The sequence below is a fragment of the Danio rerio genome, chromosome 16 (assembly GCF_049306965.1).
Source record: "Danio rerio strain Tuebingen ecotype United States chromosome 16, GRCz12tu, whole genome shotgun sequence".
In the NCBI taxonomy this organism is placed as follows: Eukaryota; Metazoa; Chordata; class Actinopteri; order Cypriniformes; family Danionidae; genus Danio; species Danio rerio.
The window spans coordinates 48,490,730-48,514,000 of record NC_133191.1 but is presented as its reverse complement, the minus strand read 5'-3'; the positions used below and the strand labels follow the sequence as shown (position 1 = coordinate 48,514,000).

The following is a 23,271-nucleotide window of genomic DNA, read 5'->3' as shown; positions in this document are numbered from 1 at the left end:
TCTTACACATACCTTAGTAACGGTATTACAAAAACTTTTGGCGGTTTTAAAACCTTGACTTTTCCAAACCGTGGTTTACCTTGAAAACGGTTATTGTCCCATGTCTACGTGTCGCAAGGATATTCATCCTTATAGATTTAAGAGTGAATCAGGTAGAACACAGGTGTCAAACTCAGTTCCAAAAGGGCCGCAGCTCTGCACAGTTTAGTTCCAACCCTAATTAAACACACCTGATCAAACTAATTGAGTCCTTGAGGTTTGTTTAAAACCTACAGGTAAGTGTGTTGGAGCAGGGTTGGAACTAAACTGTGCAGGGCTTAGGCCCTCCAGGAATTGAGTTTGACACCCCTGAGGTAGAAATTCTTTTTTGTGTACTTGCTCTGTTGCTTGGAATGTTTTGCCTATGATTTTTAAAGAGATTCAATTTGAGAGTGTTTTTAGAAGGGAAATTAAAAAGTGGTTGTTTTACTGTTGAAGTTGAGGATTTTGTTGTGCTGAGTTACTGAGCCGATGATGTTTGCACCCCATTATGATTTGCTCGTTCATTTTTTTAAGAACATCCAGGACCACAATGAAAATAATCCTGTGGCTTTTTTGTGTATTTTGACCTCGACAGTTTTTTTAAATATGTATGAATTAGTCTAACTGGACTTGTTTGTATATTTTTTGTCAACACAGCACAACACAAATCGATTGTGTGGAACCAAGCATTTTTTAACAATTCCATCATATTTTCCTAACACAAATCAGTTAAGTTAACTGAATCTTTTTCCTTTAAATTTAAGTGGATTAACCATAAAACAATTAAGTTGTTTCAATAAAGCATAAGAAATATGTTGTTTAAACTCTTTTTAAATAGTTAGTTTGAACAATCAGCAAAAGTCTTTTTTGTGTGTGTGTACAGTGTATTTTAGTGTTGCACAGATTGCGGTTATATTCGCGGGCGCTGCGGATAATCCTCGGGTCAGTTGGCTTGGGTAATTAAAAAAATACACTATGATTAATTGCGGATGGGTCACGGGTGGATGTACCAGGACCAGGGAAAAAGCATAGACTGGGCTTTGTAAAATGGGAAGATGAGATGCCCAAAATAATGGATGAAGTGCAAGAGTATGGTTCAAACTTTCAGTTAGAGGAGTCATCAGAGGAAAGTCTACTCTCGTTCTAGAAGAAACAAGATCGCTTATTTCCACGACGGCATCGCCTTGCAAGGAGAATCTTGTGCATTCCCACAACAAGCGGTGCGAGCAAACGCTCATGCAGTGCAGCTGGCCGTGTTTTGGAGGTGAGACGGAATCGCCTGAAGTTAGGCACAGTAAATGCTATTCTGTTTTTGAACAGTGCAAAGAAAAAAAAAGAGTAAACATTATATAGCTGCTGTTTAGGCTCAAGTGGCAGCCTTTTTGTTACCTTTCTGTCTTTGTAAAAGCTAAGATGTCTTATTTTTACTTTCTGTATTTGAAAATGAAGAATATGTTGTCTAAAGACAAACTTTTTTTCATTCATTCATTCATTCCTTTTCTTTTCGGCTTAGTCCTTTTATTAATCAGGGATCGCTACAAACTTTTGTTTTTATAAATAAATGTTCATTTAAAAACGCAGACACGCAGATTAGCTCACGAATCTGCTGTTAATATCCACGGTGACCTATCATCATGCCTAAAACAAAGAGTTAAATTATTAAAGTGACGATCAGGGTCAGGTCGGGTGCGGATACATTTATCAGATAAAACTATGTGCGAGCGGGTGAATGATTAGTATGAAGCCGAGAATTCAGATGTCATTTCAGCTGATCCGCTCATCTCTAGTGTAGATATATGTGTATGTTTTTTGTCATGAACAGACCTTCTTTTGTAAGCTGTTTGGACAGAACTGTATGTAGGTATAATGTCCACTGTCATATTGGAGTCATAGAAACTCAATGTCTCTTTTTAAAAATTCCCTGACGTTAAAATGGGATCCAAATCCCTTTCATTTTGAGGCCCACCGCAACGTGAAGTATTGTGAACGTGATGTACATGAAGAAATTGTGTAAAACCCAGCATTTTTTACAGAGTAAATCATGTTCAATCATGACTTATTTGACTCGATCCCATTGACCATTCTTGAAAAATATCTAGTAAAATATGTTTACTGTCATTATGGCAAAGATAAAAGAAATCAGTTGTTAGAAATGATTTATTAAAACTATTATGTTTAGAAATGTGTTAAAACAATCTTCTCTCAATTAAACAGAAATTGGATATAAATACACAGGGTGGCTAATAATTCTTTAAATTCTGTATTTTTTTAAATAGATTTTGTCTATCAAACTTCCCATATCCAGTATTCTCCTGTTAAAAAGTTGACATCCTAAGTACACCACTTAACATGTCATTTTGTTCGTCTGTAAGAGTCGAGCCGCTCGCTTTAATAAAGCGATAAATTCAGTCAAGAGTCCTTTCTTCCTGCACAGAACACCGTCGAGCACTGCCTGATCTTCCCAAACGGCCGTCTCTGTTCATTAAGACTGCTAAATGACTCCTTTATAGTGCGCTACATCTGCAGGACTCGCGCTACATGAAAAGAATTAGCGCACAGATCTCTAATAGACACGGTGTGAAGTGCTGGAGAGCTGGCCGCTTAAATTAGGCTACAGTTTTATGATCTTATCACATCCGGTGCTTTCAGCGGCTCCTCGTGTTCTCAATACATCTCAATATGATAAACGCAGATGGGCAGAAAGATATGCAGTTGAAGTCAGAATTGTTAGCCCTCCTGAATTAGTAGCCCCTGTACATATTTTTTTTCCTTATTTCTGTTTAATTGGATGATATTTCCACACGTTTCTAAACATATTAGTTCATTCATTCATTTTCTTTTTGGCGTAGTCCCTTTATTAATCTGGGGTTGCCACAGTGGAATGAACCGCCAACTTATCCAGCATGTGTTTTATGCAGCGGATGCCTTTCCAGCTGCAACCCATCACTGGGAGACACCCATACACTCTCATTCACACACATACACTGCAAACAATTTACCCTTTGCTAAGCCCATCCCATCTTAGTTACTGTTGCCTGTCAAGCTTTTGTGCCTGGCACGTCTACAACAATATGTATGTGCCGGTGTCAGACATTCCCATAGATATAATTAGTCATTTTTGGCGAACAGGTGAGATATACCTGAGAAAGCCAGACAAAAAAGGACTGCAGTATGCATTACCGATGAAGCTAGGTTAGCCTAGCCGCCTCATACGCTGACCATTCAATAGCATAGTTCAAGCACAGAAGGAGAGGTGAACTTTAAAAATAATCTAATAATAACAGATTAAACCGTGATTATTTTTTTTAAGCCAAAAAGCCTGATAGATTAATTGTTGTGCAATGAAATATAGCGTTACTAACCAACAAGGAAACATACATAGACAGTGCTTCTACATAATTCATTCATAGAAAGAACAGCCAGAAAGGGGAAATTGATGGATTTGTGTCAAATATTAGCATCATTGGCCCATAACATTGGGATGTGAAAATACTTTTATTATTATTATTTACAAAATAAAAAATTAATAGTATACATTAGCAGCAAATGAATTAGCAAACTGTTCAGCTTATTAAAGTTAATAGCTATTATAAAGAAATTGAATCAAGCTATCAAATCTCATTAATCTTTTCTTCACATAATAACTTACACATTCTGGTTAAAAAGCAATGAATTAATCTCTTGTTCATTTGGATTTTTTGTTTGATTACAGTAAATAACAGAGGTGTCACTTTTAAAATGCACACATCTAATGTTATAATGAAAGCATTCAATTACTTTCCTTTTTATGCTCATTTAGGACAAAATTAGTTATGTTTGAAAAAAAAAACTAACAAGATCGGCATCTTTAGATGTTATTATTATTAATTATGTGTATATGTCTGTTCAAACACGCACCTAAAACCCAGACTTTCATCACTTACATTTGGGTAACAGTGTCTATATATTTATCACTATAGAGAGTGTCAGCTGACAGTCACGCACCGCTATAAAACTGTTTTGAGGATTGCATAGGAGGGATGATGGCACCTGTAATGAAAAGGAAAGTAAATTCTGCTGTTTTTCTATTTATTTCAAAGTGTTTTCATGCCTACAGTAAATAAAATGAAGGCACAGAACAGACTCGCATTTAAGAGCAAGGGGTGGCCCCTGGTGGTTCGGCGACATAGGTTGCTTATATGGAGTATGAGCTCTTTAATGATTATTTGCCACTCTTCAGAGAAAGACCAAAAATACGGAAGAAATATGGGAAAATACCTTTACGGGATGATAGCAGGATAGAACTGTAAAATACGGGAGAATCCTGGGAAAAATGGGAGGTTTGACAGGTATGGTGAGTATGTTTGTGGGCTTTCTATACCGTTTCTATTCTAATTTGCAGTTAAGTGGAAAAAAAATTAAAAATTAAAATGCAAATCAAAGTAAATAGCAGAAGTGAACAAATATATTTTCCCTATCAGAACATTTTAATCAGACACCAAATATAAAGGCAGATGCTAACCCGGTATAACACCGTCACCAATAACTAAATCTTCAAAAAGACTGAAAACATTAGAGAATTATAGCTCTGAAAGGGACATGAGGATTACAAATGAATGGAAAACAGCTGCGGGTGAAGTATATTGATCGCAAGTGCTCAGATTGTGATCACATCCCAGTTTTGTTTTGTTGATATATTGTTTCAAATATTCGTAGCTTGAAACAGATGGAAATATGATTGCTAGTAGTATGACTACTATTGCGAGGGCTTAAATGGAGCAGCACTCATAATATTGAGCAGGGGGAAAAAAAGAAGAAAAAGAAGGCTAGAAAACAAAACCTGCTTTGAATTTTTGTAGGAAACACAGTTTAGATCTGTTTAGGGTAAGAGGTGTGTGAGTTATTGTTGTCTATCACTGAATGTGTCAGGAATATCGAAAAACAAAACCAACTTAACCCCGCTCTTTTAGCGCCCCTCACACAGCTTGATCCATGATGGCATTTCTCTCCTTGGGTTTTAGGTTTTGGAAAGGGGAAAAAATTCTACCTCCTTGTCCAAACTTTTAGGATACTGGGTATTAGATTTGCACAAGGCTTTGGCTTGAACATGCAAACTCCAAACAGAAATGCCAACCGATCCAACCAGGACTTGAAACAGCGACCTTCTTGCTGTGAGGCAACAGTGCTAGCCATTGCGCCGCTATTCATTTCTTTTAATTCCAATATCATGCTAAAGACACACATACACACACACACACACTATAAAAATATCATTTGAAAGTGTGTATAGTGATGTCTGCAGAGAGTATTTTTTACAAAATGTTATTTCCCGCATATTTTAGCAGGAAGCAATTCCACCAATGCCCTTGATTGCAGAAAATCGGAATATGCAAATACCTCCTACCAAATAATAAAATGTACAGCTACAAGCCAAAGTCAAGATATCATTTAGATTTAAAGAAATAACATTGCACAGAGCTGAGAGAGAAAAAAAATTAATCATTGAGGAAAAAAAAAGTCTCCTTTAAGATTGCACCGGTGTATTACCTGGAGGCATGAAATGTAAATGGAAAATCAACATTGTATCCTGTGATAAGGCGGAGAAATTAATAAAGGCATTTTCTGTCCTCCGCTCCCGCTGACGCCGGTGTTAAAAGTCAGCAGGTCGTGCGGGAGGAACTTTTCTCACAGATGAAGAGGGTTGCACAGGTTTGAGAAGCGGTGTTTTACATGTGCAGCAGCGGTCAGGAGGAGATTCAGTCAAGTGGGCCACAGGAAACACTTCCCTTATGAGAGATTGTGTTAGGAGAACCACATTTCGTGCTGTGTTGTATTAACTATTTACTGTCTACTAAGGCTGCAGAGTATATTGTTTCAGCATCGAGATCGTAATATGTGCATCCGCAATAGTCACATTGCAAAGATATGCGATGTTAAGTCTGGAGTTGAGGAGGAGCTACAGAATTGTATTTAATCACTGCATTTATACGATTTATGCAACAACAACAACAACAACAACAATTTTTGCTTACAGTTTTTGTCTTTGTTTCTAGTCCAAATATCTACATTTCAAAGCGAAAAGATGATTGTTTAACCTAACCCACTGACAGATAATTTAGCTTGTTTTAAAGGGAAAACTATTTAATTTTGCCTTATTTCGTCAGAATTTTTTAAAACCAAACAACGTTTTTACTTGATCTACGAATTTTGTTATAATATTTGGACTAGAAATGAGACAAAGTAAGAAAAGATCTCTTGAATCGTGATCATTTAATTTCTGTACCTGACAACCATCAAATGGTGCTATTCAACTATCTTGTGAAACTGTATATTGCATTACATTATATTGCAATATTTATCGTAGAAAAAAAAATATCACAATATAATTTTTTTCTCAATATATTTAGGTGGTTCTGTCGAATAACGAGTCCAGTAATATCAAAGACTATAGAATGCACAAGTCACTTGTATAGTTTTGAATTTGGAAAAGTGAAACGATTAACATGGCAAATGAAGCCCCGCCTACTAGTACAGGAGGCAATCATCGATCGCTAGGTCCACACTGAATATGCGTGTGCAGAAATCTGCAGATTTCCACAGATTATTGGCCCATCATTGAGTCTATTTTTTACTGGTGTAAATGTGTGTAAATTTATATTTATTCACTTTTAAAATTTATTTCAAGTAATATTGATTTCGTAATAATATTGACTAATATGAAAGCGTTTGATTTATTTACAATACAGTTTGTAAAGTAATATTTTCAGTTTTTTTTTTCGTAGAGATATTATAGAAGAGACTTGCTTTGTTTATCAAATAAGTGGCTCTAGATCAAAGGTCTCAAACTGGATTCCTTGAGGGCCGCAGCTCTGCAGCTTTGCCTTAACCCTAATCAAACACAGCTGATCTAAATAATCAAGGTGGTCAAAAATACTAGAGACTATTAAGCGGGTGTGAGTTGGGGGTGGTTGGAGATAAAACTATGCTGAGCTGCGGCCCTCCAAGAATTGACTTTGAGACCATTGCTCTAGATCAGGGGTGGGCAAACTCGATCCTGGAGGGCCGGTGTCCTGCACAGTTTAGCTCCAACTCTAATCACACACACCTGCCTTTAGATTTCTAGTGATCTTAAAGACACTGATTAGCATGTTCAGGTGTGTTTGATTAGTGTTGCAGCTAAACTATGCAGGACACCAGCCCTCCAGGATCGAGTTTGCCCACCCTTGCTGTAGATGGATTTGCATGATGAAATAAAAATTAAAAAGCTATTCTTTTTTATTTTATATATTAAGTTTTTAGTTATGACACTCCCAAAATAATTCCGCATAAATCCACAGATTATTTTCTAAATTCTCGGCAGAAAGAACAAAAAATTACGACGTGTGTTGTGTGGTCAACAAACGCACTGAAATCTCAGCAGATACTTACTTTACAGATATAAGAAATATATTCACATAAAGCTTAAAATCTCTTATCCAAAATATTAGTATAGCATTTTTTGGTAACATGCAAATATGATGTTTTTAATTACATCATGTGTATCAGTACCCTGCTGAACAAATCATATCATCATCTTGTGTTTTATTTTAGATTTATCTTTCCCTCAAATTGCGCATGCCGTTCTGTATACAAATTTGGGCTGCACGATTCATCGAAAAAAGATCACAATCTCCATTCAACCCCCCCACCCATTCTTAATCCAGCATTTCCACGATTCAGCCAATTATATTTTTGAGTTTGGCAGCAGCACTGAAAAAATATATTCAAAGATGATTCCTTGGATTTATTAAATTAGTTTATATTTAGTGGTTTAAAATAATTTATTTGGCCTGAATTTAAACAAACACATTTATTTGAACATTACTCATTCAAATTAGTTTGTTTAAATTCAACCCTTATAAATTGTTTGCAACAACTTTGCAAATAGCCTATCATTGTTTTTCAGTGCGTAAAGGCGGTCGCACAATTCTTCACATTGTTTTATATGTGTTGCTCAGAAAAAATGCCCCCCAAATGGTGTTGAAAGAATCATATACTGTATTTATAAGGTATAATTCACCCAAAACTATCATTTCTGTCTTCATGTAATAATGTATTTGTGACCGCAAAATCACACTTGAGCTGACCGGGAGCTGTGTGTTTACCTGAGAGGACGCGCACTAGTGAACAGAACCTCCAGGCTGTGAATAACAGGCATTAAGGTGCTAAATTAACGTTTGGTTTGTCACACAGAGCGATCGTTTAGTAGCCACGGGGCCAGTATGATTTGCATGTTAGTTTTTTTTTTTTCAAAGTGACAGCAACTATGACATGAACCACATTCAGCAGTGAATAGAGAAACTGAAAGCGCACATCATTTAAGTGAAGTTTATTTCTAAACAAACTTCGAGAGGATCACGTGCTTATGATCAATTATCCAATCAGATGAGTTTTCTTATCTCAATATTTTTGTCTTGATTTTTCGTCTTGCAGACGGGCCACACGGCGGCCTAGTCATTAGTACTGTTGCCCCACAGCAAGAATGCCTCTGGTTTAAGTCCTTACTAAACCAAACGACATTTCTGTGCGGAGTTTCACTGGTTCCCCCCGTGCTCACTTGGGTTTTGCTCGGGTTCCCCGGTTTCCTCTCACAGTCCAAATAACTCGCACCCTAAGTAAATTGAACACACAAAATTGAGACCACAGTCAAGCTCCTACGACTCTTCTCAGTCTTAGATATGCATCACTTAGCTAGAATTAAGCCAGGGAGTTAATCAAGATCTACCTGAGCTCAAACTCTGCAAACGGGAGGGAGCCCAGGGCTCGAGGATCTCATAAGCTCATTGCTCTTTCCTGGGACAGCATGCCAAACAAGCTTTTCATCAGCTAAGTGTAAACTCTTGAAATGTCATATCATATTTTAGAGTTATAATTACGACAAGCAGTTGATGCTTTTTCTTTCATGGCGAACCCAGAGTGTTCTGCATGAGAATAAACATGTAACAGTGTCAATATAACTACTCTAGCCTATATAATGTTAAATACAGTGCAGGAGGGAATCTGATAATGACAAGTACCATTGGAAAAAAAAGGTCTAATAATATTGTCAATGACAGATTGCCAGCATATGTCTCAAACATAATAATTCAACTCCAGAATTATGAATAGTTGTATTCTGATGTGATAACTGTATTGTACATTAATGATTTGCATGTCTGTTCAAGTCAACCATTCCAAGTCTATACAAAATTTAGCATTTTAACCAACAGTAGACCTACACATAGGCCTAATATTATTATTGTATATCTTACCATAAGTTTTGAAATGACAATAATCATAGGCTCCTCATATCAACCTTTATTTGACATCTACAGAATCATGAGAAAATTGATCTTGATTTTAAGCAAAAACATAAAAAATAAAACTTTAACACAAATTCAAAAATAGAACATAAACCTAATCAGAATGCACCTCGGCATCGTTTTAGAGTGCCTGCCGTGTGTTCCTGACATATGTGCTGCATAACTTTAGGCCACGTCTCCCTCACAACAATCAGTTTGATTGTGTTGTGTTCTGTGTGTAGGTCCGCTAGATGGAGGATTGGAAGAGGAAGAGGAGGAGTGCATTTCAGATGCAAATGAACTCGCAGCTAAAGAGGAGTTTTCAGCGGAGGAAAACTTTCCTGCTGACTTTGAGCCAGACAACCTCACCTGTGAGGACATGGAATACTTCTGCGGAAAAGGTCAGCTATTTTTGACGCTTCTGCTTTCGTATATAGTGCAACTTCTCATGCAGAAGATCTTGTTTAGATATTCATCACAGCGCATTTCGTTGAGAAGCAAATTATGGCAAAAGATTGAGTTTTGCTAATTGATTCCCTGCTGAAGTCCTGACTCAGATGGGTCTATGATGGGTTTGATGGCAGTTTTAGACTAAAGCTCGAACAAACACAGTTTTGGCTGAATTCATAGAGGTGTGGCAAGACCTACAGAAACCTCTGTGTCCAGGTTTCAATAGGCTGGTTTTAATCACTGATTTCCACTGTTTAACATGAGTTTGATATAGGAAATGGCAACCAATGTGCTGGCTAAACCTTAGTCATATTGCAGACAGGATTTACCATGGGATGCAAAACTATTTATAGATAGAATTACTTCACATACATAATATACAAATTGAGATATTTAAATGAACTTTGACACTGCTCTTTTTATAGTGGTGCTGGTCTGGAGGTGTTGGGGTACTAAAATTACTTTAAAATAGATTCTATGAAATTTTAGAAAATCATTCATTCATTTTAGCCTGATTCTCACACATAATGTATTGTATGATTTTAGCCATCGCACAGATGTTTCGTACAGACATTTATCATTACGAAAATAATGACAGCCCTTGTTTTTTGAGGAAAACAGTGCCTTTAAGATATGCATAAGCAAACAGCTCTGGAATTAAAAAAGAGTTATTATCATTACATGCTTTTAGTAAAATGTTTTTTGTGTTTTATTTTATTAAATACTGATAACATCTTCAAAATAATTATAGTTGAAATGTTGTACTGTGTATATGTAATATATACATATATAAGGGCTGCATGATATTGGGAAAACCTGACATTGTAATATTTTGTTTTGCTGCGAAATATATTGCGATATGAATTTATTTTTATCATTTAGAAATCACCTCAGTCAGTGAATCTGCATTAAGTGCGGTTTACTTACAAACTAATTTTGAGAGGATCACATCCTTATGATCAACACAGCTGGCACCTCATTAGCTTCCTAATATGCCCTATTAGATTATTAAGGGCGCATTATAAATAACCAGAGCTTTTCACTTTATTTATCCTCATCTTGAAACTTCCCTCTCTCTTCCACAATCAATTGCAAGGCCCTCGCAGCAGATCATCTTTTGGCCATCTTGATCAGTTGTGATAAGGAACCACAATGGCAAAGTCTTATTAATAGTACTATGACACTAATTCGCAGATGGGATAGGGTATGAGAAAATAAACTTGGTTCCTGGAAGAGAGAGGGTAAAATGTGCGGGAATGTAAGAGCAAATAGTGTTGATAGTTGAATTTTTAACAATGCTGGAGATGGAGGGGGAGGGGAAGAAAACAGCAGCACCAAAAAGGAGGAGGACAGAGTGTTGGAACACTGGACCTACACCTTCACTTTTATTAGACTTGGGTCTAGTGGACACGATGTATGTATGGTAAATGTGTAGAGGGAGGTACATTATGTGGTCATTGAAAATTTGTTTGGATTTATGGTCTACACAGAAAATAAGCCAAAACCAATGAATTATAGGTTGAAAAAATAATTCATTGTTTAATTTTTTTTGGAAAAAAAAAAAAAAAAGTACAATGGGTCTCATATACCCGAACACAATACAAGGATTAAACAGAAATTAGGGAAAAAGTAAACAGGGGGGCTAATAATTCTGACTTCAACTGTATATATACCTATTGTCAATTTCTGCAAATAATATGTAAAACACTAGTTAGAAAAAAAAATACATTAGTAAGATAGAATAGATAATACCTTATACTTTATAAAATATAGTTTATAAAATAAGATAAAATAATAATTAATAAAATATATTAAATATATATATATTTTTTCTGAATTAAATGTTGCAAATATTTGGATTTTTGTTAATCTTTTTTAATAAATGTTTTTTTTCGAGCAACACAAATACATTTGTAATGCTGAACTTTAATACTTACTGTCAATTATGTTTTAAATTAATGTTGCAGTTTAACATTTAGGTGAAGTTTTGACATCTTAGTCAGCTGTACTGTACAGTACAATAACCTTTACAGAAATCTTATACGAATGCACTGCATGGTGGAACAACACAAATAATGTGTTGTACAGCATGTTACGCTCCTTCTAGTTCCTGTTGTTCAGTTGGTTAGTTTCAACTCCGTTTTAGTGATCTTTCTATTACTTTTTTATGTATTGGTCACACATTTGCAGCTTGTGTTTCAGTTCAAAGTGAGGAGCATCACAAACACACATGCAATCTCACCACCCCTTTATAGGATTCCCAACTCAGTTCACTGAGAAGAAACTGACAGAGTTCGGTGCTTTGAATGTCCCTCCGCCTCAAACAGAAATGTTTTTAAATTAAGTTTCTTTTAAAACCCACTGCGCCCAGAGGGATTTCATACAAGGTCTGTCTTTGAGGAGCAGAATCTTTTCATGTCTTGCGTGAGGTGGGCTTCATTTGAATGATTTGCCTTTTGTTCTACTCTTAAAGGTGTAACAGGCGTGACATTCGTGAACCTTAGAACTAACGGCAGTTCGGCAATATTTTGTTTCAGGGTCACATCTTCTTATGTGCTTTTGTTTTCTGGTGCTTTATTGAGAAGCCCTACAGATGAATACCGCTTGACGTAGTTGAGTTTTGTTTGTAGAGCTTTGTTAGGATTTCCAAGAAGTGGATTTTACAGTATTCAGATGTTCAATTCAATTACTGCTTAAACAGCTCCAAGGTTTTTTTCCTTTAATTAAATATTAATTGGGGATAAAATGTACAGAGGTCATCTATAGTGTCATTTTGATTAAATTTGTGGGGTTCATGAAAGAACTCGATTGGTAAATCTAAAGATTTACTTTATTGATTTTATAAAATGACCCTTCAAGGCACATAAATGATTTATTGGTCTTGAAAGGAATTGCAGATGTTTTGTTTTTTCTTCAAAGTATATGCATCACTAACTAGCCTATTTAAAGACTCACTGGCCACTTTATTAGTACTGGATTGGACACCCTTTTGCCTTCAGAACTGCCTTAATCCTTCGTGGCATAGATTCAAGAAGGTACTGGAAATATTCCTCAGAGATTTTGTTCCATGTTGACATGATAGCATCACGCAGTTGCTGCAGATTTGTTGGCTGTTAACATTTGTTGACATTGTGCATTATCCTGCTGAAATTACACATCTGAAGATGGGTACACTGTGGTTATAAAGGGATGTATATGTTCAGCAACAATACTCAGGTAGGCTGTGGTTCAATGATGCTCAATTGGTACTAATGTGCCCAAAGTGTATCAAGAATATATCCCCCACACCAGTACACCGCCACCACCAGCCTGAAACATTGATACAAGGCGGGATGGATCCATTCTTTCATGGTGTTGATGCCAAATTCTGACACTACCATCCGAATGTCACAGCAGAAATCGAGACTCATCAGACCAGGCAAGGTTTTTCCAATCTTCTATTGTCTAATTTTGGCTAATTGTAGACTCAGTTTCCTGTGCTTAGCTGACAGGATTGGCACCTGGTGTAATCTTCTGCTGCTTTAGCCCATCTGCCTCAAGGTTGGACATGTTGTCCTTCCAGAGATGCATTCACTGTTGCCTTTCTATCAGCCCAAACCAGGCTGGCCATTCTCCTCTGACCTCTGGCATCAACAAGTCAACAGAACTGCCACTCACTGGATAGTTTCTCTTTTTTGAACCATTCTCTGTAAACAATAGATATGGTTGTGAGTGATAATCCCAGAAGATCAGCAGTTTCTGAAATACTCAAATCAGCCCTTCAAAGTTACTTAATTCACTTTTCTTCCCTATTCTGATGCTTGGTTTGAACTGTAGCAGATAGTCTTGACCATGTCAACATGCCCAAATGCATTAAGTTGCTGCCATGTGATTGCCTGATAAAAAGTTTGAGTTAACGAGCAGTTGGACAGGTGTACCTAATAAAGTGGCCGGTGAGTGTATGTCTTCTATGCAAAAATCTAATCAGGCAATAACAAGCAGGCAACATATTGCATTTAGGAATGTTGTCAGGGTCATGGAAATCAGAAAAAGTTCAAACCGACATCAGATTTGGTAAGGAAGATGATTTAAGTGACTAATAAATGTGATGTAGTTGTTGGTACCAGACGAGTTGGTCTAAGTGTTAATCTTTTGGAATTTTACACACAACCATATCTTGGGTTTGCAGGAATGGGTCTAGAAAAAAAACATATACAATGATCAGCAGTTCTGTGAAGATGCCTTGCTGAAAACTTCAAAAAACAGATACTCAGATAACAAATTATTACAAGCGGGGTCCGCAGAAGAGCATCTCTGAACAAGAAAAAAAAAAAGGTCAAACCTTGAAGAAGATCCAAGAAGATGCCACGTTTATCAGCTAATAACAGCAACCTGATGCTACAAATGATCAAAACTGGACAATAGAAGAAACATTTGCCTGGTTTGATGATTTTGATTTTGATGATTTCTGCTGCAACCGTTGGATGGTAGAGACAGAAATTAATGTAATCAATATAAAAAAACAAGCATCCATTGTATCAGTCTGAGTTGTAGTGGTGTGGGAGAGATTTTGGCGCGCTCCATACCATATGAGCAATGTTTTTAATGCCTAATCCTACCTGAGTAATGTTAATGCCCATCCTTTCATGACCTTTATTAATTTTACGTGACAGGCTGAATTTGTTTCTAAATCAATTCTTCGGGGTGGTGCAGTGGGTAACGTGATCGCCTCACAGCAAGGAGGTCGCTGGTTCGAGCCTTAGCTGAGTCAGTTGCCATTTCTGTGTGGAGTTTGCATGCTCTCCCTGTGTTCGCGTGGGTTTCCTCCGGCTGCTCCGGTTTCCCCCACAAGTCCACAGACATGCGCTGTAGGTGAATTGCGTATGCTAAATTGACTGTAATGTATGTGTGCAAATGAGTGTGTATAGATGTTTCCCAGTGATGGGTTGCAGCTGAAAGGGCATCCGCTGCGTAAAAAAAAATGCTGGATAAGTTGGCGATTCTTTCCGCTGTGATGACCCCAGATTAATAAAGGGACTAAGATAAAAATGACTGAATCAATTCTTCATTTTGTGACTGCTACTGTATATCCACCACACTAATGCACCATGCCACAAAGTTCAAATCATCTTAAACTGGTTTCTTGAACATGAAAGTGAGTTCATTAAACTCTAATGGCCAATCCAAACCAATTGGGATGTTGTGGAACAGGAGATTCTCAACATTGATTTTAAGCACACAAATTTGCTGTTTGGTCAATATGAACTAAAATCTCCAAGAAATGCTAAATCTTTGCCAAAAAGATGTTTTAAAAGCAAAAGAGAACCCAACCTGGTTTTATAAAAAGTGGCTGTTATACAGAATGATGACAATACTTTATTTTTACCATGACAATTGCTTTATCTTTAACAAAATGTATGTCTTGGTACACATCAATGACTTGGTCAACAAAACCTTAAAAAGTCTTATATTGCAAGAGTATATTTTGGGAATATCCAAAATACATTGTACTGTATGGGGCAATGTTTTAGTTTTCTTTTTATTCCAAAAAGCATTCAAATATGATGTAAAGATCATGTTCCATGAAGATGTTTTGAATATTTCTCATTAGTAATATGCAGGGATAACAATTTATTTTGGACGACTTTCAATGTAATTTTCTCAATATTTAGTTTTTTTTTTAACCCTCAGAGGGTGGCATGGTGGCTTAGGGGTTAGCACTGTCACCTCACAGCAAGAAGGTCGCTGGTTCGAGTCCCGGCTGGGCAAGTTGGCATTTCTGTGTGGAGTTTGCATGTTCTCCCCGTGTTCACGTGGATTTCATCCGGGTGCTCTGGTTTCCCCCACAGCCCAAAGACATGCGCTGTAGGTGAATTGGATAGAGTGTGATAGTGTTTGGGGTTTTTACACTACTGGGTTGCAGCTGGAAGGGCTTCCGTTGCATAAAACATATGCTGGAATAGTTGGCGGTTTATTCCGCTGTGGCGACCTCTGATAAATAAGGGACTAAGCCAAAAAAAAATGAATGAACCCTTAGATTCTAGATTTAAATGGTTGTAGGTTGTATCTTGTCTAACTATTGCCCTACTCCTAACAACCATATATACATTTTCAGATCCTGTATAAATACAAAAATGGACATTTGTGACTGGTTTTGTGGTCCAGGGTCACATATTATTGAAATACAGACAGCCCCAATTGTACATTTGAAAGTACCATAGTAACTTTGCAGTCTTACTTTTCCAGGGCTTGGACCAAAGATCTCATTCTCAAAGCAGTATTAGAGTGTGTACTTGCATCAAAGCCATTCTGTGGTCTCAATTGTCTGAAGCAGCACAAAGTTTCAGCAAATCTCCTGTCTAAGATTCCTTTGAACGTTTTGATGGCTTTGCTAAAACGAAGACCAGCAGTGGCCCTAACTCTTATACTTCCGAGATGCTTTAGTAATCTTCCTGTCGTTATATTCAAGGGGGGTTTGCGTCAGATTTCTCAAGCTCCCTACAGTATCTCCTGCAGTTCGGCTCTTAAGACTTTCGGTGTCCTCGAATTCTTCGGACAAGTTCCCATTCTCTTTCTGTTAACGCGTAGTACAAGCTCATCAGGTGTATTCATTTCTCCCTGATCCTCTGCTCAATTAGATCTCTTTAAAGCGCATTTAGCCCAACGTCTGAGTGGCTTATATTCACTCCACTTATGCAGAAGTGCTACGAATTGAAGGCGAACGCAATCCTGGTGGCATTAAACGGTTTATGTGTGTTATTCCTCAGCTATAGGATGGCAGAGAGGGTTCTCTTGATTAAGTAAACCCTCTCAAATGAGATGGCGGGCTGTAATTAGCCCGAGCTGAGTCAAACGTCTGAGCTTTTAAAAGCAGTCACTCATCCCTGGGCCTTTATCTGTTGTGGAAAATAAGGTCTTGCCTGTGAAGCTCTTCGCTGGCAGGCGGTTGCTCCACAACTGGCTCTTAGTTCAGTGGTCGTGCATCTTTGTCGTCATTTTCAAACAGCTAGCTTGTCGGGAGAACCTAAAACCTTCATTAAAAGTTTCATCCTCTAATAGGTATTAAAAAGCTGTCTGAACAAAAAGAGGAATCGCCTGTCTTCATTAACTCACCAAGCCCTTATTAACTTTGATCGGACGACGGTGGAGTAGCAAAGCAGCTTAAATTCATAGAGGTCAGGCAGTTGGACATCAGCAAAGTCTCAGCCATTTTCTTGAGTCTGAATCTGGTGCACCTTGCAGCTCATGGCTGTAAATGAAAAGAATTGTTGAGATGAATCCAATTCAGAGCTACAATCTCTATTCTTATTGGCTGGTTTCTGATTCTGCTTTACATTTGTTGGTATTTATTTACAGTAGTTCTATTAATGGTTGAAAAATATCAGTGAATAATTTATTGTCCTGCTATGAATTTTAATACACTGGTCACATGTTTCTGTGGCAGTTTCAGGTGAAGAATGTTTAACCAATAACATGTAAACAAAGTGCATTTACATAGACACCCAGTGGTATTTCTTGCTGTGAGGCGAACGTTCTACCCACTGCGCCGCCTCGTCGCCTTTCAAGAAACAAATGATGTGTAAACAATAGCATGTAAACAATGCTAATTGACAATACAGCACACAATATCATTAAAGCTGCATCATAAACACTGCAGTATATGAATTTTTTGTTTTATTTAAATGTACCATATAAGAAATAATCATAATCACACAGTATATTTAATTTACTCAAACAAACTAACATATAAGACTCATTTGTTCAGGATTTCTTTTACAGCTGTTCAGCTTCTACTGCTTTGTTGCTTGCGTTTTAGCCATAGTCAGGATGTGGACACACTGCGGTGCTGTTTTTGCACATTCCAGTGTTTACGAATAGATTACATCAAATAAAATGTGTAGTCTTGATGAACTCTACATCAGTTTAAAGCCTCATTCACAATACGAGCGACGCACAGCGGCAAAGCGACAAGCGATCGTTCATTTCAACAGAGAGCGAGCTACTTCCGGCGACCTCCGACTATGTAAGCGACAGTGACTGTTGGTGACCAGGCGGGTGTGTCGAGCGACCTGACAAAGCTGAGAATCCTTCAACTTAATGCAAATAAAGAGCCCCTTTTTTTTTCTCCAATGACACATGAGTGTTGAATTATGGATAGTTATTTATTTGTTTACATCACCGTTTCTTCTGGAGACCTAACATTATGGTTTACATTGTTTATGATGATATGTGCGTATGAAAATGGCGTCTTTGTAATAAAAAGCAAGACGATGTCATGGCTTACAGTGTTAATGTCTATATTAGCAGTATGGTGTGTGTTCTAGAACAGTATATTTAATTTACTCAAACAAACTAACATATAAGACTCATTTGTCCAGGATTTCTTTTACAGCTGTTTTTCTTCTATTGCTTCTATTGCTGTGTTGCTTACATCTTAGCAATCGTCAGGATGTGGACACACTCGGGTGCTGTTTTTGCACATTTCAGTATTTATGAATAGATTACATCATATAAAACATGAGTAGTCTTGATGAACTATACATCAGTTTAAAAAAGCCTCATTCACAGTACGAGCGACGCACAGCGGCAAAGCGACAAGCGATCGTTCATTTCATCAGAGAGCGAGCTACTTCCGGCGACCTCCGGCTATGTAAGCGACAGTGATCGTTGGCGACCGGGTGTGTCGAGCGACCTGACAAAGCTGAGATTCCTTCAACTTTATGCAAATAGAAAGCAACTTTTTTAAGCGACAGCCGAAGGGAGCACCAGTAGAGCTCACGTGATCTTCTCTCAGCTTGCTCAGAGACCGGTTGTATTCTTCATGCTGTTGACCTACACAGACCTGCGTTTGCAGGAGGTCGCCACCCAGAGTGACAGGCAGCTACAAAGTCGCTGCTAGTGTGAATGAGGCATAAAGCTACAACCCTTAAACAGCAGTTGTAGCTAGTTGTTTTTCAATGAGAAGCTTATAAAATATGTATTTGTAAATTTGTGCAAGTTGTACCAAAGAGCTTAGAATGACCAAGAGGCGACACTCAATAGAACGTTCCATTGCAACAGCGGTGCTCAGCAACAGCCCCGGAATTTTAGAGTGCAAGCGATCGGCTGTCTATTGGATCTTATTGCTGTCGCGATGGCGAGCAGCTGCGTTGTTTTTTTTAAATTCAGTTTTAAAGTGCATTAAAGCTGAGATACAACCTGAAAGACGACAATATAACACTCACTATCATAATAATCATCACTTTTAATAGTTTATTTTACAGACTTATAATATGCTGTTATTCTATTGGAATTTGAATTTTAAAATGGCCGCCGCGCCATCTAGTGGCCATTTACCAAATCGCATTAGAGTGTCGCCTCTTGGTGATTCTATGCTCTTTGGTTGTACAGAAGACGCTTACTAGATATGTACATACTTATCATCGTTATAACAAGACATACACGCATTCACGGTCTATTTTGAAAGGTAAGGGTCCTCAGAACAACATCCCATAAGGCACATTTTGTCCAATGATACAGGAGTGTTGAATTATGGATAGTTATTTATTTGTTTACATCACCGTTTCTTCTGGAGACCTAACATTATGGTTTACATTTTTTATGATGTTATGTGCGTGTGAAAATGGCGTCTTTGTAGTAAAAAGCAAGACGATGTCATGGCTTACAGTGTTAATGTCTATATTAGCAGGATGTTGTGTGTTCTAGAACATGAAACATCTTCTGTGTTCCTAACTGAACCACAAAATTGGTTCCATATTTATAAGCTCTAGATTCACAAAAAAAAAAAAACCTCATAATTCGTTCAGTAAATAGCTTACCCTTGTAGCTTTATGTTTCTCTGATGTTCTATGCTTGTGTTGTTCCATTTCTTTTCCCATTTATCTTGAACATCTATGACTATTCAATACACTGGAAAGCCAGAGTCCAACACCAATATCTTCACGTTGATGCGGTCTATTACCTATCACAGCACTGCACAAAAGATACGTGGCTTACATCAAGAGTTCACAAGAACCATCGTGCATTGTGATCGGCGAATCTTTTTGAAGCGCCGACTCTTTGCACATCACTCATTCCAATTCCCAGTAGCCTCTGTAGAAACAAATACCCTGAAACAGCTGAGGGGTTTCTCTCTCTGCCGCGACCCTAAACTGTTTGGAGAGGGTCTCGGCTTCAGTGGCATCGCCGAGCGCTCATGTACCATGAAATGATTGAGACGCTTCCGTCAATGGCTTCATACGAAATGGTTTCGAAACAGCAGAGCGCACTGTGAAATGAAGTCCCCGCCGATGAATAGGGCGCACAAACGTGAATAAACATGAAACCGGAGATGGTACTCCTTATTTGAAAGAGAAGATGGAGGGAAATAAAGAGGGAAAAAAGCACCCCTGATAGTCCAGAGAGACAACCTTGTTGTCTCCTTGACAATTGAAGCCCCCCTCACACACAAACATCTTCTTTTTCACGGTCAATTTCACATTTATGAGCGTTACGCTTGTGAACAAGTTTCAAACTGAAATTTACAAGCTGCTGTCACACTCACTGCTATAATTGTGAGAATGCTGGAGCTTTATATATATTTTTAGTTTAACAGAAATTGTGAAATTTGACCTTGCAACATGGTAAAAAATGTTGGGTTCCACACAATTCATGTTGTCCCAACACTAATCAATTAAGTTAACTTATCAAATTTAAGTGGATTGAACATAAAGCAATAAAGTATGGAACAAGATCAGTCTAAAAAAACAAACAACTTTACAAAATAAAATGAATACATTCACAACACAACTCACATTTACAAAATCCAATTTGTAAACACACAATTTGTAAATTCACAAGTAAAAATCAAATATTTGTGCCAAATAAATGGTTTTGTGTATTTATGAATCGTGTTTTGAATTTATGAATTGGATTTGCATATTTTTGGATCGTGTTTTGAATGTACATATTGGTTTTGTGTATTTTAGAATCATGTTTTGAATTTATACATTGGTTTTGTGTATTTTGAATTGTGTTTTAAAATTATGAATTGGATTGGCAGATTTGTGATTCGTGTTTTAAAACTATGAATTGGATTGCCATATTTTTGAATTGTGTTTTAAATTTATGAATTGATTTTGTGTATTTTTGAATCGTGTTTTTAAATTTATGAATTAGGATGGCATATTTTTTAATCATGTTTTAAATTTTTGAATTTGTTTTGTGTATTTTTGAATCGTGTTTTTAAATTTATGAATTAGGATGGCATATTTTTTTAATCATGTTTTAAATTTATGAATTGGTTTTGTGTATTTTTGAATCATGTTTTAAATGTATTATTGGATTGACGTATTTTTGATTCATGTTTGAAATTTATGAAATAGATTGGTGTATTTTTAAAACATGTTTTAAATTTAAGAATTACATTAGCATATTTTTGAATTGTGTTTTGAATTTATGAGTTGGTTTTATGTGTTTTTAAATTTATGAATTGGATTTGCATATTTTTTACTTGCGTTTTGAATTTGAATTTACAAATTGGATTTTCATATTTTTAAATCATGTTCTGAATTTGCGAATTGGTTTTTTTGTATTTTTAAATCGTGTTTTGAATTTACAAACTTTTTTGTAAATGTGAGTTGTGCTGTGGATTTATACATTTTTTGTAAATGTATCATTTTTGAAACTGATCTGGATCCATAAGAAATAAGTTGTCTCCAAAAAAATTCAAGAAGCGCATTCTAAATAAGTAATTTTAACAGGCAGCAAAAAAATTTTTTGAGTGTACACTAAAAAAAATGCAGGGTTCCACAGAATTCCTTCATGTTGTCCAAACACAAATCTATTATCTGATAAGTTAAAATCTAAAAAGTTAGCTGGATTAAACATAAAACAATTAAGTTGTCCCCAATAAAAAAATTTTTGCATACATTTTATTTTGTAAATATATTATTTTTGAGACTGATTTGCCTCCATATAGTAAAAGTATTTTATTTTTTTTCCATTCTTGTAAATGATCATTCTGGAGCATTTGTGAACCAACATCCAGTACTGTTGGCCTTGTGAACGCATGATCTTATGAAAGCCGCAGCATAAACGTGTTCAATATGAATTAATTGATCTAAATAACAGCATTGAGAGTCCATTCAAACCTGATTGTACCATTGCGGAGAATAATTATGAGTCATTTCAGCCTGTAGCAAGGTGCCACTTACATACAAATCTTTTGAATCTGTGTGGCCTTGCGATGCTAGCCCAGTAAACAGTGCGCAGTAGAATTAATTACGCTATTCTTTGTGCCGTTTCCTGGCTAATCGGGATCTTCGGCATGCAGCAAAACGATCTCTTCAATGCATTCCTCCCGACGCTGATGCTAAAGCGCGGAGAATATGGGAAAATGCTCATTTTTGCAGCGATAAGATGAAAGACGCATCCCTTTAGCCCTGTTTGACTCAGCGCAGGAAATCATTCATTAATGTTTGTTAAGTATGACAATCTAGCCAGGCCAGATCTACATACTCCAGACGGCATCGCATGGGGAGATAACGCAGGCCAGCAGCAGCCAGAAGAGAGCACAGCCAGTTCCTGTAATGATGGGGAATTTATGGGCCTTTAAAGAGATAGTGCGAGGCCTTCCACTAATCACACACTCCACCGGGGTGCTGGGTGGGATTTCGCCGGGTTATTTTCCCTTTTTTCTTGTCCATACTGGAGGCATTTGAATCTTTTTTTTTCTTTTTTTGTTTGTAATCAGCTTCTGAAAGCTTCAGATTATTATTGGGCAGAAATGCAAAACGGCTTACTTTGTTTTTTGTGTTGCCGCGTCTAGTTTTACACTGAAAAATCTGTTTATTTAACGACAGTTCACTTTATGAAGTCCTCAATTACCACTGCTTTAAATGGAGGAGAAATATTGGCTTCCTAAGTGGCCACCCATCACCAAGCGTAACAAAATTAGCACTTTATCTTCAAAACACACATAATTCAAAAGTTCCTATTATTAGAAAACAATTCAGCGAGGCAATTTTGGTCGTGTAATAGCGGGAGCTGTTTTTCTCCTTTTTCTCACATGAATGAAGGTAAATTACTGACAACAGACACTTCCAGCTGTACAGGAAAACTATTATTTTTTTGTGTGCTCTTGATAAGCAGATACCAAACATTTTTTCATGTGTGAGTGCTGTGGGTGTAGCGTGGGATAACATTTCACTTCATGATCTAATATTTTTTTAAGGAAAGGCAAGTTTGTTTATATAGCACATTTCATACACAATGGTAATTCAGAGTGCTTAAGGAATAAAAGAAACAAGTATAATACAGTAAAGGCAAATAAAAAATTATTTAAAACAGGTTATAAAAGAATGTAAAAGAAAAGAAAGACATAATAGTGCGATCTGTCTCACTGCATTCAAAATGGTGAAAAGCCTTGGAGTAACGATTGATGACCAACTAAACCTCTCTGACCACATTTCTAGAACTGCTCGATCGTGCAGATTTGCACTCTATAACATCAGAAAGATCCGACCCTTCTTATCTGAACATG

At 37.0% G+C, this 23,271-nt stretch overlaps 1 protein-coding gene across 3 annotated transcripts in view; it reads left to right on the top strand.

Annotated features, from left to right (window-relative positions):
* Window positions 1–23,271, top strand: part of zfpm2a (zinc finger protein, FOG family member 2a) — a 309,174-nt gene that overhangs the window by 73,357 nt on the left and 212,546 nt on the right. For 2 of the 3 annotated variants that reach the window (XM_009292598.4, NM_001039635.1), the window contains 1 exon segment: window positions 9,563–9,721. The exons of the other annotated variant lie outside the window; for it this stretch is intronic. In XM_009292598.4, coding sequence (XP_009290873.1) covers window positions 9,563–9,721 — 159 coding nt within the window. 3 annotated transcript variants of the gene reach the window in all.